Source organism: Mizuhopecten yessoensis, unplaced genomic scaffold (genome assembly GCF_002113885.1).
Source record: "Mizuhopecten yessoensis strain PY_sf001 unplaced genomic scaffold, ASM211388v2 scaffold10937, whole genome shotgun sequence".
Classification (NCBI taxonomy): domain Eukaryota; kingdom Metazoa; phylum Mollusca; class Bivalvia; order Pectinida; family Pectinidae; genus Mizuhopecten; species Mizuhopecten yessoensis.
In genome coordinates, this window is record NW_018408796.1 from 507,717 (window position 1) to 534,887 (window position 27,171).

General features: G+C 35.7%; 1 protein-coding gene across 1 annotated transcript; it reads left to right on the forward strand.

Annotated features, from left to right (window-relative positions):
* The first annotated feature begins 5,074 nt into the window (after positions 1-5,074).
* Positions 5,075-18,802, forward strand: LOC110463854 (60S ribosomal protein L38). The gene is made up of 4 exons (XM_021518756.1): positions 5,075-5,107; positions 6,246-6,306; positions 7,848-7,970; positions 18,749-18,802. Exons 1-4 carry the CDS (start codon positions 5,090-5,092, stop codon positions 18,772-18,774), a joined length of 228 nt encoding a protein of 75 aa, XP_021374431.1. The 5' UTR covers positions 5,075-5,089; the 3' UTR covers positions 18,775-18,802.
* Positions 18,803-27,171: the final 8,369 nt, after the last annotated feature.

Genomic DNA, 27,171 nt, shown 5'->3' on the forward strand with positions numbered 1-27,171 from the left:
GAAGCGTATATGGCCTGGTTGACAATCACCAAAGATGTCTTCAAACCATGGACATACGTGCTGGGGGTGTTCAATAGGCAGGTGTTGTTTTATGAAACAATAGAAAGTCAAGTATATACTGTTTCATAAGTGCTGCATTTCAGCTGTACTGACATACGTGAGATTTACCTAACTTTTTATACAACACACTCTCTTATGTTACGTTTGCTATATTTGATCCATATCAACCATAAATGGCTTCTTTAAGAGCTGAAGTACTTCCTTATGTTTTTGAAGGGGAAAAAATCTTTGAAATTAAATAGAATGAAATATATATGCTTAATGGTGCTAAACTATTTCTTGATTATCTGATTTTGATATTAAACTTAACATTAAAATGTTTTATTCAAAGTTTGTGTATTATTTTAAAGAAAGATTCAATGAGGTTACATACAGACCAGCCAACTGAGCTTTGTAGCTGCATGGACCTATAATAGCCGTATCAATTTGCATATGTCGTACTCGACGTTGCGATGTTAGTGGTAAAGCAACGTCAACGTGCACGCAAATGAGTTACCTTGTCGTTTAAAGTGTACCATGAACGAAAATAGAAATGAATATACTATTATCCTACATGATCCGAAAACAAAAAAGTCGAAAACCCCATAAAAATGGTAAGCCCAATCCCGAGATACGGACGTGTAAAATGTTCGATTTTCACCTGTCCTTCTACTACTTATTAGCATAATCGTAACTCGCCGTGAATGTTAAACAACTGTAGAAGCCACCATGGAAGGAATAGGCAAGATCGAGAACAAACATTTACTTATTCAATAATGTTTCAAGTTTTTACAATTGGGGGTAAAATACACGGGTTGCTGCTCATTTTGATAATACGTTATTGTACCAGTGCGTTTTTTGTTAATTTCAATCGTATATCTCCATATTGTAAAGAAAGGGGTGGGGTGCTGTATCGTTTGACTCGATTTTAGGGGCTCATCAGAGATTAATTGTAAAATAAGCAATGATACAAACTATAAAATTTCCAATACTTGATTAACGAAGTATGCAAAAACACGGTTTCATTTAAATAGTATCTGTATCACAGGGACCTGAGAATTCGTTATAGCTATATTTGTACCTAAACTAAGGTTATCTGTCAAATGAGGGGGAAGGATACCTCGCATCGAAAAAAGGCTGGATACACCTGTCCAGGGTAAGTCTTAAAGATAATATATAAATCCCACACAGCTGCACTCAGTGACCTCTACCATTATTACGTCTCAATCAGATAAAGGCTTTGTATTATAATCGAAAGCCTGTCAAAACGTCTTTTGACTGACTGCAATCAATGACCATTCATGCCGTGCAAGTGTGACCACTTTAGAATTTGAATTATTGGGTGCATTTGATATATCTTACTTTTTTTCTGCTCATACGCTATCTAGACATTTTTCTTTATTAAGCATTGCATCTGTCAGAGTTAAAGAGGTAGAATAAAAGAGTCTATCATTTGAAGGTATGTGGGATATGGAAGTTCTACCCTTGGGTAGCATAACCATATCTCTCATACTCATATATGCATGATAGTCTCTGACAACCTATAGGAAAAGAGACATGACACGCGTTTTATCCATTTTAACAAAGGTATCGGTTGGTACCGGAAAGTTAAAGCCATACCTATTATTGATAGCTTGAGCAGTTGTATCGAAGAAATAGATGAAAAATTTGTGAGTAATTGATGTTAAAGAAGAAATAATCAACATACATGTTAAATGAATGATTGCAATAAAAGATCATGGAATGCATGTCGCATTGCATGAAACTAAGTCATGCTCTGTATCCACTCACTCCACTAAATCAGGGCCATTACTTCGTGATACTATTACCAGATGTTATTACAATGGCTATAACTGTTATATATCCAGTTCAAATAAAAAGGTGTCCTGTTCGAAAAGGTCAGGATCACTTGAAACTTTATTAATAAGAATAACTTTGATGGTTTCTTAAATATGAAATGACTGACTTACAGCTAAGACGGCCTTAGATTAATTTTCAGTATTCCGCGCAGCTGATACAAAAGTATCCGTTAGTTTTGCATCACCGTACCGCGGAATTAGACTATTATCTAAGTTCGTGATCGTACCAGCTTAAAAGAATTAAAAAATAGGGGTCCAGTATTTTGCATTGTTCAGTGTTGATTACTCCACTGCACTATACTTATAATTTTTAAATACATTTTGTAAAGTACAACAAATGTCAATGTCAAACAGAACTTTAGTATGAGTACCCACTGATTAGGTAAACTCTATTTCATATTACCAAAGAGCAAATAACTCTTGGAGGTCATAGAAGGTGTCAAATAGATTTACCTCCCCTTGCCGTTTCCTTTTCCGCCATAGCCACCATTGAAAAGCAGGGTGAGATACAATTGCCCTAAAAATCAGTCTCCATCCTTTTGTATGTAATAGAAATAAAGCGTACAAAACGAGTTATTTAATGCTAAATATAATGTTAATGTTTTGAACCAATATTGGTTCATATTCTAAACGGATAAGAGTCAATTTACTCAACGTAAGCGAATGTAAACACATCTCTCGAATATTCTTATGACGGTTACTTACCATCGTGGTTAACGTGTTGTGCAGACATAAAGAAAAAGACACACGATAAAGACACACGATAAAGAACAATGCGAAGAAGTTAATATTTTTCGTTTGAGCAGAGCCATTAGGCTAAAAAGATGCGTTGGCAAGGGGAGGCTAGTTCCTGTTATTTGACAAAACTTGCACGACATGATGACTGGTCCCTGTGGACATAAAATAGATATACTGAACAGGTTTGACGCAACGGCCCATATCGTTATTCTTTCAACATAGTTAAATAACCAATACAATAAGGTACAATTGTGCACAAAAATATGTTAATCCAGTTTTCTATTTTTGTGTGAAAATGAATTGTATCACATCCATTGCTTATAGTGTGTTGTAGAGTAGCTATAACAGCACACAGAAAAAAATCGTGTTGCCGGTCTCATTTGCACTGGATGGTCCCATTGACTACACACTGAAGTCAATGGAGAGAGCCAAGTCGGTGATATGGTTTGTCCTTTTCACAAAAAAAGATTAACATCAGAATTGATTATCTTTTTGCACAAGTGTACTTAGTTGTGATATTTATTGGATTTAGTTGAAAGAATAACGCTCTTAACTTATAGACATCTACATTTTACAGCAGTTTATGTACCTTTCCGGTTATTTCTAGTTAGATTATTTATCTCGAAATTTCGAACCATTTTTATGCATAAAACTAGCATGCAGTGCAAGTTTCTGACCAATTAAGGGGAAATTGACGAATAAGGGCAAAATAAAAAAAATAGTTGTTCAATTTGTGTATCAACAATGTTTAATCTTAAATTTTACCTCTGTCGTTCAATAATGTAGATGGGTTATCACTGTTGAAGAAGTGACTGCAAACTGACTATCCAGATAATTGAATGACACAATTACCTGCCAAGTTTCTGTGCTCGTCTGCTTTAAGGTGTTGAGGCTAAAGCACATTGTTGATAATGTCACATTGCTATGGTCCAAATTTTATATTTTGAATGACAGCAAAATAATGTAAATTGACTTGTTTTTGCCTCGTGTACTTAGTAAGACTTTGCTGACACAAAGTGATGTCAACAAACTTCACAGAAACAAGACCCTGAACTACAATCTAGACTAATACTGGTGTAATCTATCACTGAGTATAAAAAGGAACACATTGAAGATATTTGACGGACCATGAAATATATCTACGTCTAGCAATGAAAACAAATCATAAAACAAATATACATTTTCTCAATTTTTCATCAACATAAAGTTGTCCCATTGTTATAGTATTTTAATTAACTTTTTCTTTTTTTCACAGCTTTGGTTACTCCAGGCATCAGTTGTCAAGATGGTGAGAAAACAATGTGTTGCTTACAATGTTGCTGCTTTGGTGAGACCAGGAATTATAGATCAGTTTGCAATAAATACTGGGAAATTCAGCCTAAGTTTTAATGTCAACAAATAGTTACATATTACCTTATTGCATTTTAACTGTCCTAATGGCAGTAACCAAATGGCTTATTTTGGCAAAGCATCTGCTTATAGATAAGAGGTTTTGGAAGTTGAAACATGCCAATTACATTTTTGTCCATCCTATTGCACATAATTTCATGTGTCCAAACCCACTTGGGTAAGTAGTGATGCCAACAGTGAAAAGGCCAGGAAAAGGAATGTAAATTAGTATAGCAGGTATAGACTGGGTTGATCACCTTTTGTCAGGCAGGCAGTTCAGGTGAATATTCAGGGTTTAGATTACAATCTGGCTGTTGTCCTATGGGGTTTAAGGACATTGGTAAATATCTGAGTTTTAAACCTTTGTATGTGAATAAAAGCTGATAATACTTTAAACAGACTTTTTAGTGAACCATGGTCAGATGGTGGTCTGTTCTGATAGTCATGTATCTGTGGTCAGTCATCCGCCCTTAAACTAAGTTAAAGAATTCTTGTTATAGCCATTTCTCAAGATATCATGAACGGATCTTTTTCAAATTCCATATGTAGATTGCTTTTGGTCAGCTATTCTGCATAAGAAAGAGATAGCCACCAGACAGCCCTATTCTATTTTGACGAAATTTGTTATCTCTATTTCTTTGATGTGCTCGAGATCTTCAAATAAATGTGACTGCAAGTTTGTACAGCTTGTTCTTAGAGAGAAAATTACTTTTTTTCCTCAAATTTCGTTGGTGGAGTGGTTCTTCCTGTTCCTTAGATTTGAACTTAATCAGAAGAAAACTCTTGTTGCACATATATTGTTCTACAACTATAAGACAGTGTCAAACATAGAATGTATGAAGTTTTGCTCAAAAGTTGCCACATGGTGCTTGGACAATTGACATAACTCAATCAAACCGATCAGAGAAAAAAAGTTAAAAAATCAAACTTGCATACAAGTTGGTTGGTTCCAAGATATCTCTGGTTGTGGAATTTATACACCCAGTGTAATCTATTATTGATATACATTACATTTTCCGTTCTATTAGTCTTTGTCTTATTTGTAGTTTTTAGCTCACCTGGTCATGACCAGAAGGACCAAGGTAAGCTTATGCCATACCGTGGTGTCCGCCGTCCATACATCTACAATTTCTTCAAATGACTTCTTCTTAACCACTGATTGGAATTTAATTAAATTTGACTGGAAGCATCCCTAGGTGGTGGGGATTCAAAATTGTATAAATGGTGGGGCGGGGGCAATTGGCTATATTGCTACAAACAACTTCTTCTGTAGAACTATGCCATGGATATCAATCATAATGGGTGGCAGGGATTCAAAAGTGTACAAATGGTGTGGCTGACCCTCCAGGGGGCTGAGGGGTGGGCCAAAAGGGGTTATTTGGCTATATTGCTGTAAGCAACTTCTTCTCTGGAACCAAGAGATGGATATCAACCATATTTAATTGGAAGCATCCCTTGGTGGTCAGGATTCAAAATTGTACAAATGGTGTGGCTGACCCCCCCAGGGGGCTGAGGGGTGGGCGCCAAAGAAAGTTTATTACTTGGAAATGGTTGAGATCCCCACCGTATAACCATATATTCAATTACTGAGTATAAGGAGAAGAATGCACATTTGCTTCCAGGATGGCTATAGGGTCTGGCCCCACCCTTTGAGACATAGTCCCTGGGCCATAACTTTGAAATGGTTGAGATCCCCACCCCAAAACTATATACAAATGCTGGGCATAAAGAACGAATGCAGTCATGAGATAAGAATAGACCCTGGGGTCTGACCGAACCCCTTGGGACCTAGTTTCCGAGTCACAGCTTGGAAACAGTTGAGCTACCCCATAACCATATATAATATTGCTGGGCATGACAAATCCAATACAGATATGCTACAAGGATTGGCCTTGGGGTCTGGCCTATTCCCTTGGATCTCATTTGGAGAATATTTTACCATGATTGCTTAGATATCCAGGTGAGCGATACATGCCCTCTGGGCCTCTTGTTAGATCTGTAATACTGATAAGGAAGTTGGGGGTCATTCAAAATAATAAATAAAACAAGAAAAATAATTTACTTATTTGTCTATATTAAGCTTTTGATGATGAATCATATGCATTCTTAAACTGTAGGTGTCTTATAAGATACATTCATTATTTCAGCCAAAGGGTTTTAATTCAAGAATGATGCATTTTTTTTACAGAATTATCTAAGCTTGTGTTTTTTTCCCTTCAGCCCAAGCAAATAATGGAGATCAAGGACTTCCTTCTGACAGCAAGAAGGAAGGATGCTAAATGTAAGTTTAGTTGGAAATAAGACTTAATTTTTATAAAAGTTCAACCTGAAAAACAAATGATTGTTCATACTAACACTGTAATAAAAGTGCCATTCTCTAAATTTACAGTGTAAAGGTTAATAAATGTGTAATACATGTTCTCAGTTTAGATCGCTCACCTTTCCTTTTATGGTATTTAAAGGTTGGTCATTTCTTTCTAAAATAGTCATTTAATACCAGATTAGCTATGGAACTAGAGGTTGGCATTAGAACCATTTTCTGAATGCGGTGTTTTTGTTACCTAGATTTTTCTACAGCTTGTTCCTTTATGAATTGGGAAAATTAAGCATCATTTGTATTGAGTTCGGTAATATATTCCTCAGTTTGGTCATTTTGGGAAAATAAGGCACTTCTTAGCTAGGGGCCTGTATTCCACAGTAAAACCGAGCAAAAAACATAACTGGCATGGTTGATGATATTTTATGGAATTTTGAATTTGTATCGTTGTATTGGCTCTGTACTAGCTTGAAAATTGCTTGATAACAGAAACTGCAGGGAAAACTATGGAATTTCAAAGATTTGGTATTAAATTATCATATTGCTATTACCAAATATGAAGATAGGTTTTTTGTGAGGTAGTCAATATGTTATTTTAAATCTGTTGTGATTAATTAAAATTTATCAGTACACTAAAAACAGTAGATCTTCATTCTTTTTTTTTTCTGGAAGCATGGACCTGCAAGAAAGACCTTAAATTTGCTTTCAATTTTGTGCAAAAAAGCATGATGAACTTGTAAGGGCCAGTTGGACAATGTCATGATCAAAGATCAATCTTATTCTCAAATATATGTACTGTACATTTAGGCACACGTGTACACAGGGGACATTCTAGCCCAGGTTTCCTCTGGCCACAACTCAGACTTTATCTACATTTTGACAGATAAATGTCTGGTGTGGGGCCAGAGTGCACTACGAAACAAAAACCTGGAATAAATCTTCAATGACGCAACACATTCCTCACATACATGATAAATGGATCATTTATTGATCCCAAACCACCCTTTTTGTTACCAGTTACCAACAGCTGCTACATTCCGTCAGTAGAGTCCTCCACACAATCATTCAAAAATTCCCACCTGAGTGACACTCCATTTTGTAGGTTATGCAAATTACACAATATTGACTAACCGACAAAAAGAGGTGGTCCACTTGTAACTCTTCTGAATCAGAATTAACTATTTAGTTAGGTTCAGATCAAGTCGGTTTGTTGATTAGTCAGTGGCCCCACACCTGAGATCTATCTGTCAAGTATGTTGTGTCAGGGCCAGAGGAAACTTGGGCTACAATCATAAAATTCTGAAAAAAAATACTTTGGAAATTGTTGGTGATCATAATGAGGACTCAACATTTGAAACCATTTGTTATGTGAATACAATAAATACAAACTTAACCTTGGAGTACCGAAGCAGGCAAAGCTTTCTTAACTGTTGAATCATATTTGTTGTTTTGATTTGGGACATTACATCACCCATTTAATTTTTCATGCAATTTTTCTATTGCAGCTGTTAAAATCAAGAAGAACAAGGAAAATGTCAAATTTAAGGTGCGATGCAGTCGTTACCTGTACACACTGGTCATCAATGACAAAGACAAGGCAGAGAAACTCCGGCAGTCCCTCCCTCCAGGTGTGTAGATGGTAGAGCTGGGTTTTAAGATTTCTCTCCCCCCACCCCATCCCACCACCACCACCATTTTCTGGAATTTGTTCAAATATTAGAATTTACTTCAATATTACCGTTTTGCTTTTTACTCAAAATTGACAAGGACCCTTTTTTAAATAGACTCTGGTAGGGCAAGATGTAAACCTGAAGTGCAACAAGTCTCGGCAATAACGGAGAATTAAGATTTCAGCTGTGAAGACCAGTAGTAGCTTTACTGACATAATCTTACCATAAATCTATTGAAACAAATATGACCAGCATCTGATTGAAAAAAATTACTATTATTGGAATATTTTCGAAATTGAAATATGGGGATAAACCCGAAGTGCAACAAGTCTCGGCAATAACGGAGAATTAAGATTTCAGCTGTGAAGACCAGTAGTAGCTTTACTGACATAATCTTACCATAAATCTATTGAAACAAATAGGACAAGCATCTGATTGAAAAAAATGACTATTATTGGGATATCTTCGAAATTGAAATATGGGGAAATTATTAAACTTTTTAGGTATTTTGCCTTCAAGGTGGAGAGGATGGGTAATTATTAGAGCATAGGCTATTATAAGAACTAATACAGTAACTATAATCTATGACATGTGACTGCCGATGATGACCCAACATTTGACACCTCTTATGGGAGTGTTGTGTAAACACAATGAATACAACAAGCTTAACTTCGGAGAACTGAAGCAGTCTTTATAGATGATTTACTACATGTACTCAAATTTACTAGAAGAAAAAAAAATATGGCAGGTTTTTTTTTGGCCATGAGTTTGAATACATGTTTTGTCCTGGGTCTTTCATTAGTATAAAGTGTAGGATTTGAATCACTAAATGATTTGGTAGCATTACAATTGTAGTACTAGATTGGTCATAAAGCTTTTGTTTAAATGCAGATGTAAGATAAGGCCAAATTAAAAAATAAATTTCTTGAGATTACCCTGCCTAGCCTAAAAATTACTGTTGATCCATAAGATTCCTAATGACATAGGTTATATTGTGTGTGTAACAATAAACATGCATGATTTAGCTTGTCTTTGTATATATCTAAAATCTTTATAATAGGACCAAAATTCTTTTAAATGGAGGTATTGTCAAAAGTAGAAATCTCTAGTATTAAAGTGCTCAAGTGTTGTTCAAAACTTTGATTTCATAGACAATGTAACAAAAACAAAGATTTGTTATTTAACTGAGACAGTAATATCATACGTTGCCGATGATGACCCAACTTTTGACACCTCTTATGGGAGTGTTGTGTAAACACGATGAATACAACAAGCTTAACCTTGGAGAACTGAGGCATCTTGATGTATTTTAAATTGTTATTAATTGTAATGGGTACTATTAAGAAAATAGATTGGTTATAGGCTAATGAAATTTAAGTGCTGATTATCCATAGAATTAGACAAAATATATAGAATTGGGAACAAATTACTTTTGTTGCATTCCCTGGAAACTTTTAGACACAAGCGAAGATAGCATTTGTTTCCCCCTCCCCCCCCCAATATATGCATGTAAAAGGTTTTATTGGGGAAAGATTGCCAACTACATACCCAATTATGATAATTGAGTGATACTTGTCGATAGCAATAAGTCTTGATTGAATATTTTGACGGTTTTATCATTCTGAAGTCATAGAAGGTATTATTGAAATATGAATTGAACTCAACTGAGATAGAATATGTTTGTGCATTGCAAAGTATTCTAGCTTATTCAACATACATAATTTGCCGATGATGACCCAACATTTGACACCTCTTATGGGAGTGTTGTGTAAACACAATGAATACAACAAGCTTAACCTTGGAGAACTGAGGCATCTTGATGTATTTTAAATTGTTATTAATTGTAATGGGTACTATTAAGAAAATAGATTGGTTATAGGCTAATGAAATTTAAGTGCTGATTATCCATAGAATTAGACAAAATATATAGAATTGGGAACAAATTACTTTTGTTGCATTCCCTGGAAACTTTTAGACACAAGCGAAGATAGCATTTGTTTCCCCCTCCCCCCCCCAATATATGCATGTAAAAGGTTTTATTGGGGAAAGATTGTCAACTACATACCCAATTATGATAATTGAGTGATACTTGTCGATAGCAATAAGTCTTGATTGAATATTTTGACAGTTTTATCATTCTGAAGTCATAGAAGGTATTATTGAAATATGAATTGAACTCAACTGAGATAGAATATGTTTGTGCATTGCAAAGTATTCTAGCTTATTCAACATACATAATTTGCCGATGATGACCCAACATTTGACACCTCTTATGGGAGTGTTGTGTAAACAATGAATACAACAAGCTTAACCTTGGAGAACTGAGGCATCTTGTGTTTTAAATATTATTAATTGTAATGGATACTATGAAGAAAAAAGATTGGTTTATTAGACTAAAGAAAATTATATCCTGATGATCCATAGAATTAGACTAAATATATAAATTGGGACGAATTACCTAACTTTTGTTGCTTTCCCTGGAAATTTTATGCCGACTTTAAGCCACATCAGCAAAGATGGCAGTTCCCCATATAAGCATGTAAACAGTTTTGGCTAAAAAGATTGCCAACTACCTACCTATGATTATTGAGTGATCTTCATCGATAGTTACAATTCTCAATTGAGGATTTTGACAGTTTTATTAATCTGAAGTTGTAGAGCATGTGATCGAAATATATATTTGGTTCTCAACTGAGATAGAATATCTTTGTGCATTGCAATAACTCTAGCTTATTCAACATACATAGTTTGCCGATGATGACCCAACATTTGACACCTCTTATGGGAGTGTTGTGTAAACACAATGAATACAACAATCTTAACCTTGGAGAACTGAGGCTGATTGAAGTGTTTTAAATTTATTAATTTTAATGGATACTTTGAAGAAAATAGATTGGTTATAAGGCTAACGAAATTTAAGTACAGATGGTACATAGAATTAGACTATATATATAGAATCGGGTCAAGTTACTTGACCTACCCTAAATCTTGTTGCTTTCCCTGAAAATGTTTTGCTTACTTTAGACACACTAGCAAAAACAGTATTAGCTGTCCATATACTCATGTTAAACTGCCTACCCAATTTAACCTTGGAGAACTGAGGCATCTTTGTGTTTTAAATTATTATTAATTGTAATGGGTACTATGGAGAAAATAGATTGGTTATTAGGCTTAAGAAATGTTAGTGTTGATGATACATAGAATTAGACTAAATATAGATTTGGTTTGAAGCTTTCCCTGGAAATGTTTTGCCTACTTTAAATACACTAGCAAAAATGTCATTTGTTCCCAATGAACAGGTAATGTAATAGATTTTGGGGGGGGAGAAGATGACCAACTACCTACCCAATTATGATTTTAGCTGTAACCTGAAACAGGCAAATTGAGTGATCCTCATCGATAGCAACATGTCTCAATTGAGGATTTTGAAGGTTTTATTATTCTGAAGTCACAGAAGGTTTGATTAAAATGTAAATGGTACTTGATCCACTGAGATAGAATATGTTTGTGCATTGAAAAATATTCTAGCTTATTCAACATACATAATTTGCCGATGATGACCCAACATTTGACACCTCTTATGGGAGTGTTGTGTAAACACAATGAATACAACAAGCTTAACCTTGGAGAACTGAGGCATCTTGATGTATTTTAAATTGATATTAATTGTTATTGACTACTATGGAGAAAATAGATTGGTTATTTGGCTAAAGAAATTCAAGTACAGATGCTACATAGAATTAGACTTTATATATAGAATCAGGTTGAATTACTTGACCTACCCTAAATCTTGTTGCTTTCCCTTGAAATATTTTGTATACTTTTTGACTAGTGATGGGCTGATGATTGATTATAATCGAAAATTGAACCGTTTGCCCTTTCCAATTCCGATTATCGATTACAAATTCCATAATCGATATATTCGGTTCATCACTATTTAAATGTCCTCTATGTTCTTATGATTGATACTATATGATTGATAAACATGCATAAATGTTACTTGATATGCATTCATTATAAAAGAACAAAACTTCATGTATAGTGAATTGCTCTGTCTATTGATGTAATAGTTTTGTTCTCACTTTATTTGGGAATTCAGTCCAATAAAATTATTAACTGTTTATGAAATCGTTCACTACTTCCGATTACAAACCGATTATCAATTATGATTTTAAACCAATTACCCTTCACTACTTTAGACACACTAGTAAAAATGCCATTTGTTCCCCATATACACATGTAAAAGGATTGGGGGGGGGGGGGGGGGGGGGGGGGGTGTATGACAAACTACCTACCCAATTTTGATTTTGGCTGTATTCTGAAACAGGCAAATCGAGTGATCATCATCAATAGCATCATGTCTCAATTGAATATTTTGACGGTATTATTCTGAAGTCATAGAACATGTGATTGAAATTTATATTTGGTACTCAATTGAGATAGAATATCTTTGTGCATTGCAAAGTATTCTAGCTTATTCAAAATACACAAGTTGCCGATGATGACCCAACATTTGACACCTCTTATGGGAGTGTTGTGTAAACACAATGAATACAACAAGCTTAACCTTGGAGAACTGAGGCTTCTTGCTGTGTTTTAAATTGTTACTAATTGTAATGGATACTATGAAGAAAATAGATTGGTTTATTAGACTAAAAGATAAAAATCCTGATGATACATGGAATTAGACTAAATATAAAAACGGGTCAAATTACTTGACCTACCCTAAATCTTGTTGCTTTCCCTGGAAATGTTTTATCTACTTAGACACACTAGCAAAAACACCATTTGTTCCCCATATACATATGTAAAAGGATTTTAAAAAAAGATGACATGTAGAAGGATTTTAAAAAAAGATGACAAACTACCTACCCAATTTTGATTTTGGTTGTAACCTGAAACAGTGATCCTCATCAATAGCAACAGCTCTTAGTTGAAGAATTTGATGGTTTTCTTATTCTGAAGTCATAGAACGTGTGATTGAAATATTAAATGGTACTCAACTGAGATAGTATATGTTTGTGCATTGCAAAGTATTCTAGCTTATTCAAAATACACAAGTTGCCGATGATGACCCAACATTTGACACCTCTTATGGGAGTGTTGTGTAAACACAATGAATACAACAAGCTTAACCTTGGAGAACTGAGGCATCTATGTATTGATGAGTATTAAATGTAATGGATAGTCAATGTAATTTCACGCCATTGGTTCATGGTTTTCCCTCTTTGTGAAAAAATATTTTCGTTGTTAGAATATGTATCGGGATAATCATAAATAAAAATAACAGAAAAGAGGTTATACTATTTGATAGTTTTACAATTAGTTCAACAGTAATTGTATATTTTTGAGAGAGAAAATACTGGTGTTATGAACGAACAATTTCAATTATTAAGAACTGTTGTAGTTTGGCTTATCAGTGATGACAACCAACTTATCCCTCAGATGAATGTCCGAGGACATGTGTTATCAACAAAGTTACGGTACTTAACTGAGATAGGCCATGTATTTCTAAGAAAAATGTATCATTTTTAGCAAATAATCTAAATAAGGGGGTTTTGTAAATTTGGATTTCAAAAAAAAATGGTAATTAATAACATTTGAAACAGAATGAGAAATATCTAGAAAATTCGCTAATGATATCATTTGAGATCCGTTTATTGGAGTTTTGTATGAACACAATACAACAATGCTTCTTAACCTTGGAGAACTGAAGCAGTCTTGTGATGTGTAAGGCCAGTACCACTGGTTTTGATGGCATTACATTTTATACAAGATTAGTTTTAAGGCTCTAATTCAAGAGCTGATGATATATGTATAGAACTAGGTAACGTATATAGAATTGTATAGAATTATTTTATCTACCCTAAGTTTGTTACTTCCCCAGGAGATTTTATGTCAGTTTTAGACACAAAAGTGGCAATAGTTGCCATTGTTCCCAATTGACATATAAAAGGTTTTGGGGATAAAAATGACTAACTACGTACACAGTTATCATTTTGGCTAAACCTCGAAATGGGCCATATAAAACACTTAAAGACTGGTGTTGGACAATAGTGTGTACATGTATTTAAAATGGAGTGATCCTCATCAATAGCAGCAGGTCTAAATAGAAGGTTTTGATGGTTTTATTATTCTGAAGTCATAGAACATGTGATTGAAATATAGATTTGGTACTCAACTGAGATGCACTATCTTTGTGCATTGCAAAGTATATTAGCTTATTCAACATACACAAGTTGCCGATGATGACTCAACATTTGACACCTCTTATGGGAGTGTTGTGTAAACACAATGAATACAACAAGCTTAACTTCGGAGAACTGAGGCATCTTGATGTACTATAATAATTGCAAGGAAATGTGAAGGAAGGAAAATATTTATAAATCCATTTTGTGTACTTTTGTGAAAATTAATCTTTAAGAGTTAGTCATATTGGAAGATGGTGAAAGATCCTGCTGCTATTTGTTGTTAAAATGTTATGTTCACGTTAACGTTTGAATACATGACAATAGCACCCAGTACTTTGTGGGACCTTTATGACAGAAGTAACCAAGTTAGCAGTCCCATACAGTAATGTCCATACAAAATGAAGGGGAGGTTGCTGTGTGTTAGAACATTAACAATGGAATTCTCCTGTGTTTTGACTGTAGTGCATTAGGAATACTTAGATGTTACTTTTCATGTGTTGAAAGATAACGCTTGTAATATAACAAGATGGTAGTTTGGCTTATCAGTGATGACAACCAACTTATCCCTCAGATGAATGTCCGAGGACATGTGTTATCAGCAAAGTTACGGTACTAAACTGAGATGAGCCATGTATTTCCAGACAAATAAAAAAATGTTCAAGATATATGAGTTGTGGGCTGGGTATTTTTGTTGTCAAAATTTGGATTCATTTTGCCCTTGAAAAACACTTGGAACAGATTTAGAGATGTTAAACAAATATGCATGTTATGGCTGTGATGATAACTCCAAATTTTAGACCCCTTGTAGAGGTGTTAGAGGGAGATATATAAGTAACTGCTCTGAGTACCCATAACCCCACATTTTAGACCTCTTGTAGGGATGTTGGAGGGAGATATATGAGTAACTGCTCCGGGTACCCATTGTAAATACCTTGTGTACAAGATATTTCATGAACCCTCAACACATTCAGTTCATATTTACACCATATTATAGTAACAACAAGTTCTACACCTGGCTATATTTTGGTATTTATTGGGTCAAGGTAACATAAAGGGGTTTTATTACAAAATGCATTTATATTGAGTGATGCCTATAATAGTGCTTAGTCAATAGCAGTGATAACTGAGGATTTTATATATTTTATTTATTCTGATGTAGAATATATATTTTGAGAACAAAAGTAGGGTACTTAACCGAGACAATGTATCTTTATTGCATCGACACCTTAGTAATTCCTGACACGAGTTGCCGATGATGACCCAACATTTGACACCTCTTATGGGAGTGTTTGTGAACACCATGAATACAACAAGCTTAACCTTGGAGAACTGAGGCATCAACGTGTTAAAATTTGTTAATTAGAATGTTAAGTCACTAACTTCATTCCATTGTCTTAATAATGGTTTTGATTCTCTTTGTGAAAACAGATTTCTTTGTAAGAATGTGTATGCAGAAAATCATCAGAAAAAAACAACAGAATACTGTTGCTTTCATCATCACTTTATGATACATTATGTATATGATGGTTAAATATTTAGTTTTAATTATATTTTTGTAGAAAATACTGGTGTGTTTTGCGCACGGGATTTTGATAATTAAGAACTTGGCTTATCAGTGATGACAACCAACTTATCCCTCAGATGAATGTCCGAGGACATGTGTTATCAGCAAAGTTACGGTACTAAACTGAGATGGGCCATGTTTTTCCGTACAAATATATCTTAGTATATCAAGAGGGTTTGGTCATTCTCGTAGTCGATATTGGGGTTTCTTTAGCCGTTTAAAAACATTTGAAAACAGAATGAGAAATATCTAGAAATAATGCTAACGTGATTATTTGGGAGTGTTGTATGAACACAATACAACAGGCTTAACCTTAAGAGACCTGAGGCAGTCTTGTGACATGTTAGAACAGCACCACAGAAAGGACACTAGATTGGTTAAAAGGTTCTTGAAGTACAGGTACTGATGATAAAATATTGGGTGTGGCATTAATATACCTACCCAAAATTTTGTTACTTTCTCTCGATTTGTCACCAATTATATAGACAAACACTAGAAAAGGCAGCATTTGTTTTATTTTGATGGTATTATTCTGAAGTCAAAGAATGTGTGATTGAAATATATATTTGGTACTCAATTGAGATAGTATATGTTTGTGCATTGCAAAGTATTCTAGCTTATTCAACATACACAAGTTGCCGATGATGACCCAACTTTTGACACCTCTTATGGGAGTGTTGTGTAAACACAATGAATACAACAAGCTTAACCTTGGAGAACTGAGGCATCTTTGTGTTTTAAATTATTATTAGTTGTAATGGATACTATGAAGAAAATAGATTGGTTTTAATAGACTAAAGAAATTTAAATCCTGATGATACATAGAACTAGACTAAATATAGAAACGGGTCAAATTACTTGACCTACCCTAAATCTTGTTGCTTTCCCTGGAAATGTTTTGCCTACTGTAGACACACTAGCAAAAATGCCATTTGTTCCCCATATACATATGCAAAAGATTTTGAAAAAAAGATGACAATCTACCTACCCAATTTTGATTTTGGCTGTAACCTGAAACAGGCAAATTGAGTGATCCTCATCGATTGCAACATGTCTCATTGGAAGATTTTGATGGTTTTATTTTTCTGAAGTCATAGAACGTGGGATTGAAATATTAAATGGTACTCGGTTGAGATAGAATATGTTTGTGCATTGCAATAACTCTAGCTTATTCAACATACATAACTTGCCGATGATGACCCAACATTTGACACCTCTTATGGGAGTGTTGTGTAAACACAATGAATACAACAAGCTTAACTTCGGAGAACCGAGGCATACATCTATGTATTTGGTTGTATGAACACAATACAACAGGTTTAACTTTAGAGACCTGAAGCAGTCTTGTGACATGTAAGATTGGTTAAAAGGTTCTTGAAATACAAGTACTGATAAGATGTCTGGTGTGGCATTATTTTACCTACTCAAAATTTTGTTTCTCTCTTAATTTGATGCTAATTACATAGACAAACACTAGAAAAGATGGCATTTGTTTCCCATATACACACATGTAAAACGTTTTGAAGAAAAATGTTATAACTACTTAACCAATGAACATTTTGGCTATAACCCCATATAGTCCATAAAAAACATGAAGTTGTGATGTTGGGTAACAATTTAAGAACATGTATTTGAAATGGAGTGATACTCATCTATAGCAACAGGTCTCAATTGAAGATTTTGGTTGTTTCATAATTCTGATGTCATAGAGCATATGAATAAAATAAATATTTGATACTCGCGTGGGAAAGGATATCTTTTTTCATTGCAAAGTATTCAAGCTTATTCAACATACACAAGTTGCCTATGATGACCCAACATTTGACACCTCTTATGGGAGTGTTGTGTAAACACAATGAATACAACAAGCTTAACTTCGGAGAACTGAGGCATCTTGATGTACTTTAATAATTGCATGAAAATGTAAAGGAAGGAAAATCTTAATAATTTATTTATAGGTCAAATTAATAAATAAAAAAAATAAGCCTTCATGAAAATCAATTTTTAAGGGTACACATATCAGGGAAGTCATATGGGAAGATAATGAGAGATACTGCTGCTATTTGTTGTTAAAATGTTATGTTCACGTTTACATCAAGAAATTCTTTTCCACTGCCATTGTATGTTTGAATACGGGAATGACAATAGCTTAATAAGTCACTTCTGAAGAAAATCCCAATACTATGAAAGAAATAATTACATCCCTACAAAATGAAGAGGAAGGTACTGTATGTACTGAACTGAGAGTGGCCATGTTTTACTGTACAAATGGGTACAGTTTTAATCAGGGGTTAGGTATTTTTGTAGTCCAAATTGGATTCCTTTTGCATTGTAAATAAGATCGTGTACCAGACACAAGATTTCAACAACCCCTTAATAGGTTCGGTTCATATTTACACCAAAATATATCTGGTAAGTTTGGTGTTTATAGGTTAAAGTGTCAAAGTTCACACTTGACAACCTTTTTAACTTGGCCATGTCTTGAAAACGTTACATAAAAGGAGGACATTTTATTTGATATTAGAAGTGGTGTGATCTCTTTTTAATACAAAGTTTAAATTTACTGATGCCTTATATTCCTTGTCGATGCTGCGATTATTAAGATTTAAATTTTTTAAACATGATGTCATAGAATAACCAAGACAATATACCGTTGTTTATTGCAATAACACCTTAGTAATTCCTGTCACAAGATGCCGATGATGACCCAACATTTGACACCTCTTATGGGAGTGTTGTGTAAACACAATGAATACAACAAGCTTAACTTCGGAGAACTGAGGCATCTTAATTCTATAAGTCTGTAATGGAAGGTTTTGAAACACGTTATATAAGTAGTTATTGCAAATGATTTTATTAATATGTCTTGGTTTGATGCAATGGTGATGTCAGTTACAAGTGTATATGCCCTGCTTGGATGTTAATGCATCATCTCCACGGTATCATAATTCAATCTTATACTTATTTCTTTATATTTACAGGTCTGGCTGTGAAGGACTTGAAGTAAGCTGTAAATAAAACAAAGGAAAAAAACATGAAGTGCTTTTGTTATGTTTTCAATTTAAAAGATAATTATGTACCAATCATCCACTTTCTTTTCTTGCGATCAGGCGATTGGAACATGAAACAACTTAAGACCAAGATAAAATTTGAACTTAAGTTTTGACTTGGCTAAGATCAGTCTTAAGTTGGTCATGAAACCTGTTAAACAAAATCTTAACTGAAACTGAACTTTCGTATAAAAAAAAATGAACTCGAGTCCAGACTTTTCATGATCCTGGTGCCAGGAATGTGTAATTCCACTAGCCTAATATTTAGACCCCTTGTTGGGGCTAGCAAAACTTAATATTTACAATGGATATGTAGGAATAAAACCTGCCAACTAGTATTCCAAACGTGAAACTGTACAACCCTGATAACCTGATATGGTTCATGATACTTCCGTGCAGTATCACCATCATTTTCGAAATCCAAGGGTTATCTAGTCTTTGACACGCATAACAGTAGCTTTTCACCCCTGGAATATGTCACGACAAAATCAAAGGTTCATCAGGAGACACCTTGCGGAAAACACATGTACAATTATTAGTCTGGTCTAAAGTCTAAATGAAAATCAAAGGGAATTGTGTGGTGGCATAAAGGTAAAACTGCAGGCTTTGTAGTTATATTTCTCTCCTGCGTCTTCAAAGGACTGGTATCGGCCAAGCAGTTGATCAGGTTTTTAGCTCACCTGGCACGAAGTGCCAAGTGAGCTTAAGCTGTGGCGCGGCGTCCGGCGTCAATATTTTACTTTAAACGACTTCTTCTCAATAACCAAAAGGCCCAGGGTACTGATATTGGGCCTGTAGCATGCTTGGATGAAGGGCTACAAAGTTTGTTCAAATAAATTACCTTCACCTATATTCTAGGTCACAGGGGTCAAATGTCGTAAAATCTTCAAGCGACTTCTTTTCAATAAGCAAAAGGGCCAGGGTACTGAAATTGGGCCTGTAGCATGCTGGGGTGAAGGACTACCATGTTAGTTCAAATGAATGCCCTTGATCCACTTTGAACCTAATGTCCTTGTTGGACAATCAAGGTCAGAGGCGTCATATGTTTAAATCCTTTAATAGGTTCTTATGAAATCTTAAGATTACAAGGGTTAGATTAATAACAGGGGAGCGATGTAGGCCCATTGGGCCTCTTGTTATTGAAACCTACTGATATCATTCTATTTTGCCATGACATTTAAAGGGTTGAGATAAGATATGTCTATCATAGCAGAACCCTTGGATTTTGAAGGGGGGTGGGTTGAACCTTTTGTAGGTCACCTGAGCTTTAGCTCAAATGACCTATTGCTATCCGTCGTTGTCCGTTAACATTTTAAATTTTCAACTTAAGCTGAAATACTGTCAAAGGGATTTCATGGATACTTCATGGGAATGCTGACAACTCCCTGACCAAGTGTTGTTATTTTTCGGGTCGATCAGAAATCCAATATGGCTGGGAGCTGTAAAAAAAACTATTTCTAAATGCCCAGGGTGATGATATTCAGTCATTAGCATACTAGGATCAAGGGCTACCAAGTTTGTTTAAATGTATGACCTTGAATCATATTCAAGGTCACATGGGTCAATTGTATTAAAAAACCTTTAAACAACTTCTTCTGAATAACCCAAATGCCCAGGGTGATGATATTCAGTCAGTAGCATACTAGGATAAAGGGCCACCAAGTTTGTTTAAATGAATGACATTGACCCAATTTCTAGGTCACTGGGGTCAGATGTCTTAAAATCTTCAAACAATTTCTTTTCAATAACCAAAAGGCCCAGGGTACTGATATTGGGCCTGTAGCATGCTTGGATGAAGGGCTACAAAGTCGGTTCAAATAAATGACCTTCACCTATATTCTAGGTCACAGGGGTCAAATGTCGTAAAATCTTCAAGCGACTTCTTTTCAATAAGCAAAAGGGCCAGGGTACTGAAATTTAGCCTGTAGCATACTGGGATGAAGGATTACCAAGTTAGTTCAAATGAATGACCTTGACCTACTTTCAAGGTCACGGGGGTAAAATGTAAAATCTTCAAGGTCACAGGGGTCAAATGTCGTAAAATCTTCAAGCGACTTCTTTTCAATAAGCAAAAGGGCCAGGGTACTGAAATTTAGCCTGTAGCATACTGGGATGAAGGATTACCAAGTTAGTTCAAATGAATGACCTTGACCTACTTTCAAGGTCACGGGGGTAAAATGTAAAATCTTCAAGGTCACAGGGGTCAATTGTATTAAAAAACCTTTAAACAACTTCTTCTGAATAACCAAAATGCCCAGGGTAATGATATTTTGCCAGTAGCATGCTGAGATAAAGGGCTACAAAGTTTGTTCAAATGAATGACCTTGATCCACTTTGAACCTAATGTCCTTGTTCGACAATCAAGGTCAGAGGCGTCATATGTTTAAATCTTTTAATAGGTTCTTATGAAATCTTAAGATTACAAGGGTTAGATTAATAACAGGTGAGCGATGTAGGCCCATTGGGCCTCTTGTTAATGAAACCTACTGATATCCTTCTATTTTGCCATGACAATTAAAGGGTTGAGATAAGATATGTCTATCATAGCAGAACCCTTGGATTTTGAAGGGGGGTGGGTTGAACCTTTTGTAGGTCACCTGAGCTTTAGCTCAAATGACCTATTGCTATCCGTCGTTGTCCGTTAACATTTTAAATTTTCAACTTAAGCTGAAATACTGTCAAAGGGATTTCATGGATACTTCATGGGAATGCTGACAACTCCCTGACCAAGTGTTGTTATTTTTCGGGTCGATCAGAAATCCAATATGGCTGCCATTTTGAAAAACCATTTCTACTGGGCCAATCTAACTGAAACTTTATAGGAATGATCAACTTATGTTCTTGAAAAAGTGATGTTGTTTTTCGGGTCATTTAGAAATCCAATATGGCTGGCAGCTGTAAAAAAAACTATTTCTAACTTAAGTCAAGTTCTACTTGGCCAATTTCACTGAAACTGGTAGGAATGTTGTTATTTTTTTGGTCGATCAGAAATCTAATATGGCCACCAACGCCCCCATTGTGAAACAACATTTCTAACTTAACGTCAAGTTCTACTGGGCCCATTTAACTTAAACTTGGTAGGAATGAACTTAAAGTTATACTTTACTCAAGTTTCCCTATTTTTTTTGCAATTTTTAATGAAGCACTATTAAAGCAAAGATTACTCTCTTATATTATGTTAATTAAAAAAATGAACATTAACCTACTTTTCCAGAAATGTATCTGGTAAAAATCACGTTTTTAGCTCACCTGGCCCAAAGGGCCAAGTGAGCTTATGCCGTGGTGCGGCGTCCGGCGTCAATATTTTACTTTAAACAACATCTTCTCAATAACCAAAAGGCCTAGGGTGATGATATTTAGCAAGTAGTATGCTGGGATGAAGGGCTACCAAGTTTGTTCAAATGAATGACCTTGACCTACTTTCAAGGTCACGGGGGTAAAATGTAAAATCTTCAAGCAACTTCTCAATAACCAAAAGGCGCAGGATACTGATATTGGGCCTGTAGCTTGCTAGGACGAAGGGCTACCATGTTCGTCAAATGAATGACCTTGACCCACTTTCAACCTAATGTCCTTATTCGACATTCAAGGTCACAGGCATCATATGTTTAAATCTTTTAATAGGTTCTTATGAATCAAACACTGATATTCTGCCTGTAGCTGTACTTTAGTCCAAATACCAGGTGAGCGATGCGGGCCCATTGGGCCTCTTGTTTTGTTTGGCCTTGTACTGTGGCGTGTCGTCGGTCAGTCGTCAACTTTCATTTTTAGGTCGCCTTTTTATAGGTCATGGTGACCAATTTCCGTCTGTCGTGCGTTAACTTTTATCTTGTGAGCACGATGACGTGAGTAAAAGAGAATGGAATTCGATGAATTTTGCTATGCATCCGTAAGATCTTGGACAAGTTTGAAAATGGTCAAGATCAGACGGTAAATGGCAGAGTAATGGGACTTCGAAACATTAATTACTATTGAAGCATATGGGACTTGAGCTTGCGAGCACGATAACTTCAGTAAAAGGGAATGGCTTTCGATAAACTTTGCTATGCTGCTTAATATCAATAAGATCTGGGATGAGTTCGAAAGTGGTCCCGATCAGACAATAATTGGCAGAGTTACGGGACATTGATATACTTACTATTCGAAGCTTGTGGCCACAATAACTTAAGTAAATCTGAATAGATTTCGATGACTTTGCTATGCTGCTTTAAATTAAAAAGATATCGGACAAGTTAGAAAATGGGCCCCATCAGATAGTAACTGGCAGAGCTACTGCCAATCGGAGATTACAACAAGGCCTATCATGGCCTCTGATTTGCAGAGACGAGAAATGTTCGACTTCTAAAGATTATCTGCAGCAATTCACTTCTTTATTTGTATAAATGTTCGTAATGAGGTTCCGAACAAGTGTTCTTGCATTTTGTGCCTATCAGAAAATCCAAGATGGTCACCCTGGCCTCTCATTGACTGAGATGTTTTTGACTCCTCTTCCAGAAAGGCTACACCGATTGACTTCTAACTTTGTAGGAGTGTTCCTTATGAGGTTTCGACCAAGTTTGTTACTTCTCATGCTGATTGTAAAATTCCAGATGACCCCCCGGCCTGTGATTGACTAGGACATTACAACTTCATCTGTACATAATCCATTAAATGTAACATATAACATGTAATGGGTGTCTGCCCGCTCTCCAAATAACTGCCAATTAAAAAAAAAAATGCTATCATTCAAGTACTTCAGAATTTACTCGGGTGACCGTTTAGGTCCATGTTTAGAATAACCAGTAAGTTTAGGTGATACTATTTGGCAAATAGCATGTTGTACTGAAGGGCTATAACGTTTGATCCAATGGATAACCTTAACTCATTTTCAAAGTCACTGGGGTCAAATCAGAGATACTGCATGGCAGTATGGCATCATGAAAGATCTTCACGACCTTGGCGTTCGTGGAAACCTTCCCAATTTTAGATCAATTACCTTTCAGATAGACATTTCAATTCCGTGTTGGTTCATTTTTTTCTGAAACGTCTTAACAGGAAATGGGAGTCCCACAGGGTGGAATCCTATCGGTCACCCTGTTTGGTCTTAAAATCAATGATATCGTCAAATGTCTTAGTTAATCAACAGAAGAGAAGGGTCGTTATTTGTGGATGACTTCTTGATCTGTTACAGATCAAAGAACATGCACACGATTGAACGACAACTTCAACAGAGTTTAAACAAACTACAAAATTGGCAAAATTGGGCAGACGAAAAACGGCTACAAATTCTCTAAATCTAAAACTGTGTGCATGCATTTCTGTAAAAAACCGAAAAGCACACAATGACCCAAATCTTGCGCTCTATGGGACTCGAATTTCTGTTGTTGAACAGATCAAATTTCTCGACCTTATTTTTGATTTGAAACTCTCTTTCATACCACATATAAAGTATCTGAAGGATAAGAGTTCCAAGGCGTTCAACATTATACGAGTCCTTTCTCATACAGATAGGGTAGCGGACCGTGAAATGCTTTTGCGCCTGTACAGATCACTTATTCGAACAAAACTGGATCATGGTTCTATGATATACGGGTCGGCGCGCATTTAGTACCTGCAGATGCTAGACCCTATCCATAACGAAGGGCTACGTCTAGCCCTAGGAGCTTTTCGAACAACACCTGTTAAAAGCCTGTACGTGGAAGCGAATTAACCATTCCGTTATCACAGAAGGGATAAGCATTACAGTTTGCAGCTTAACCCTAAAAATCCTGCTTTAGACCAAGTTTTCAACCCAAAATAACAAAACATATTTACGCAAAACCCAAAACTTCTGCCAAAATTTGGTATCCGAATTTCAAGATTCCTTCAATAAACCGGCTCAACATAAAGTTGATCGACATAGCTGAATTTAACATATCTGATGTTCCTCCGTGGACCATTCAAACACCTGAATTTAACTTCACATTACATAAGCGAGGGAAATCAAATGTTATGCCTAAAGAACACAAATCCTCCTTTCGGGAATGCATTTCGAATTACCCTACTCATACACTACTTTACAACGATGGTTCCAAAGAAGGTGAGAAAGTGGCAGCAGCCTGCTGTACTGCTAATTCTTGCTTTTCAGTTCGACTACCAGATAGCGCCTCCATCTTTTCTGCCGAAGCATGCGCCATTGGCATTGGTTTGGCCCTCGACCATATCGATGAACACCGCATTAAAAAGGCAATCATTTGTTCAGACTCTCTATCTGTCCTACAGAGTTTACAGTTACGAGATCCTTAAAACACACTCGTACAAAACCTTGCTCTTTGAATGTCTCGTATCTTAAAAAAGTATAAAATATCTTTACTATGGATTCCGAGCCATGTCGGAATTAAAGGCAACGAATTTGTTGACAGGGAAGCAAAAAATGCATTAAATCTCCAACAAACAAATATCAAACTACCATATACAGATGTTATACCTATTATTCGTACAGCCATTCAGAATGAATGGCAGCAGCGCTGGTCTCTCGAGACCAGCAACAAACTTTTTAAAGTACAACCGAAACTTAAAACATCTATTCCCAGTCAGAAAGATCGTAGAGAGGAAGTTGTCCTCGCTCGGCTCCGTGCTGGGCACACATATCCAATTCATTTGTACCTTTTAAAACGAGAAGATCTACTTTCATACCACGCATGTGACACTCCATTTACAGTTGAACATTTTTTAATAGAATGTTCCGATTTTAAACACATCCGTGATAACTACTTTGGCGTCCCGGATATGAAAACTCTTTTCAGTTGGTGTAAACATTACAGTGGACTCGTGTTAGTCAGGACACTTTAAAGTTATCCCTTCTAGTCAGTATCCTCTTGTCCGGCCCTAGACACAGGTTGAACGTACACTGCAGCTTCCTCTTTTGTCTACAGACGTGCTTAACACATGACCAAAATGAAGACATTATTTAACTACTTGAAATACATCGGCCTATGTTCTATAGACTCTGATGTCTTTTAAAACCACCTTACCCTTTTGACGTTATATATATCACATAGTCCATATCATCTATTCGTTATCTCTTTTATTATTTTAACCCCCTTTTTATTTTAATTATCTACAAATTCAATGCAAATGCTTTTAAATTGAACATTTTTATCTGATTTTATCTTCGCTACTCACATGTTTTTTTGAAAAAAATAAAATAAAATAAATCATCTTGGCCCTTAATGACTACAGCCGTCGATGGGCCGTTCTAAAACAAACAAACCAAAAGGCATAGATTGATGATATCGGACCAGTATAGCATCAAATAATGATGATATCCGGCCAGTAGTACCAAATAATGATGATATCCGGCCAGTAGTATCAAATAATGATGATTTCCGGCCAGTAGTATCAAATAATGATGATATCCGGCCAGTAGTATCAACATTGTACTGTCTTTGCCTGCAACTTCCTCGATATCCTTCCCTTGGTTACCATCATCATCCTGAAAACAACCCTCATCTTCATGTGACTGATGACCTCTTTGTTATAATAACGCATGTGAAAAGGCATAAGTTATTCCGTTTGGTCTTCAGTGATTTGTATGCTGGCCCTAATGATGGACTCTAACTGGAGATATAAAGAGGGGCAGACTTTGAAATAGTTTTTTATTCCCACTGGTCGGGATCACTTTTTCCACGTAACAAGATAATCTCTTCGTTTTCAATTAGTTTTGTGTCCCGAAAAATGTGTAGTATATGTTGAAAGGAAAAAAGGTTGTCGTCCATCTTTTGTATCATTTCAGGTAAAGCAACAAAATGGAACTAAATGTATTGTCACTCAATGAGATTTGAATTATTATAAATTATAACCTTTTATATTACCATCGTACCAAACGTAGATATACGACTAAATGTTCGAGATGTACTCAAATTATGGTGATTTCATACAGTTCACGATACGAACCAGTCATATTCCAACCAAATCAATTTTCACAATGAATAGGCTACCGGTATTTATCAATATATGAAAGAAAGGAAGTGGTCAGTTTATCTGTGCCTCGTTGTGAAGCTGATTTCCGTGGACTGAATCATTAGAGGCCACGTGATTACCCACGTTGATTTATACCAGGTGAGTGATACAGGCCTGCTACGCCTCTCGTCCACATCACAATCAGTATTTAGAAGAGAGTCTAGCGTATCAACCAACAGTTTTACAGCATCTTCATATTTGATAACAATTCACCAATATTGGAGGACAACTTAGTTCATCTTCATTTTCAAGGATGTACAAAATTCCATGGGACATGAGAATCTGTTACAGATCCAGTTGGACCTATACAAAGGTGTTTTGAATACTTTTACACGTCTGAGTGTTTAAATCAACTCGGTAAAAATGCCCCCCCC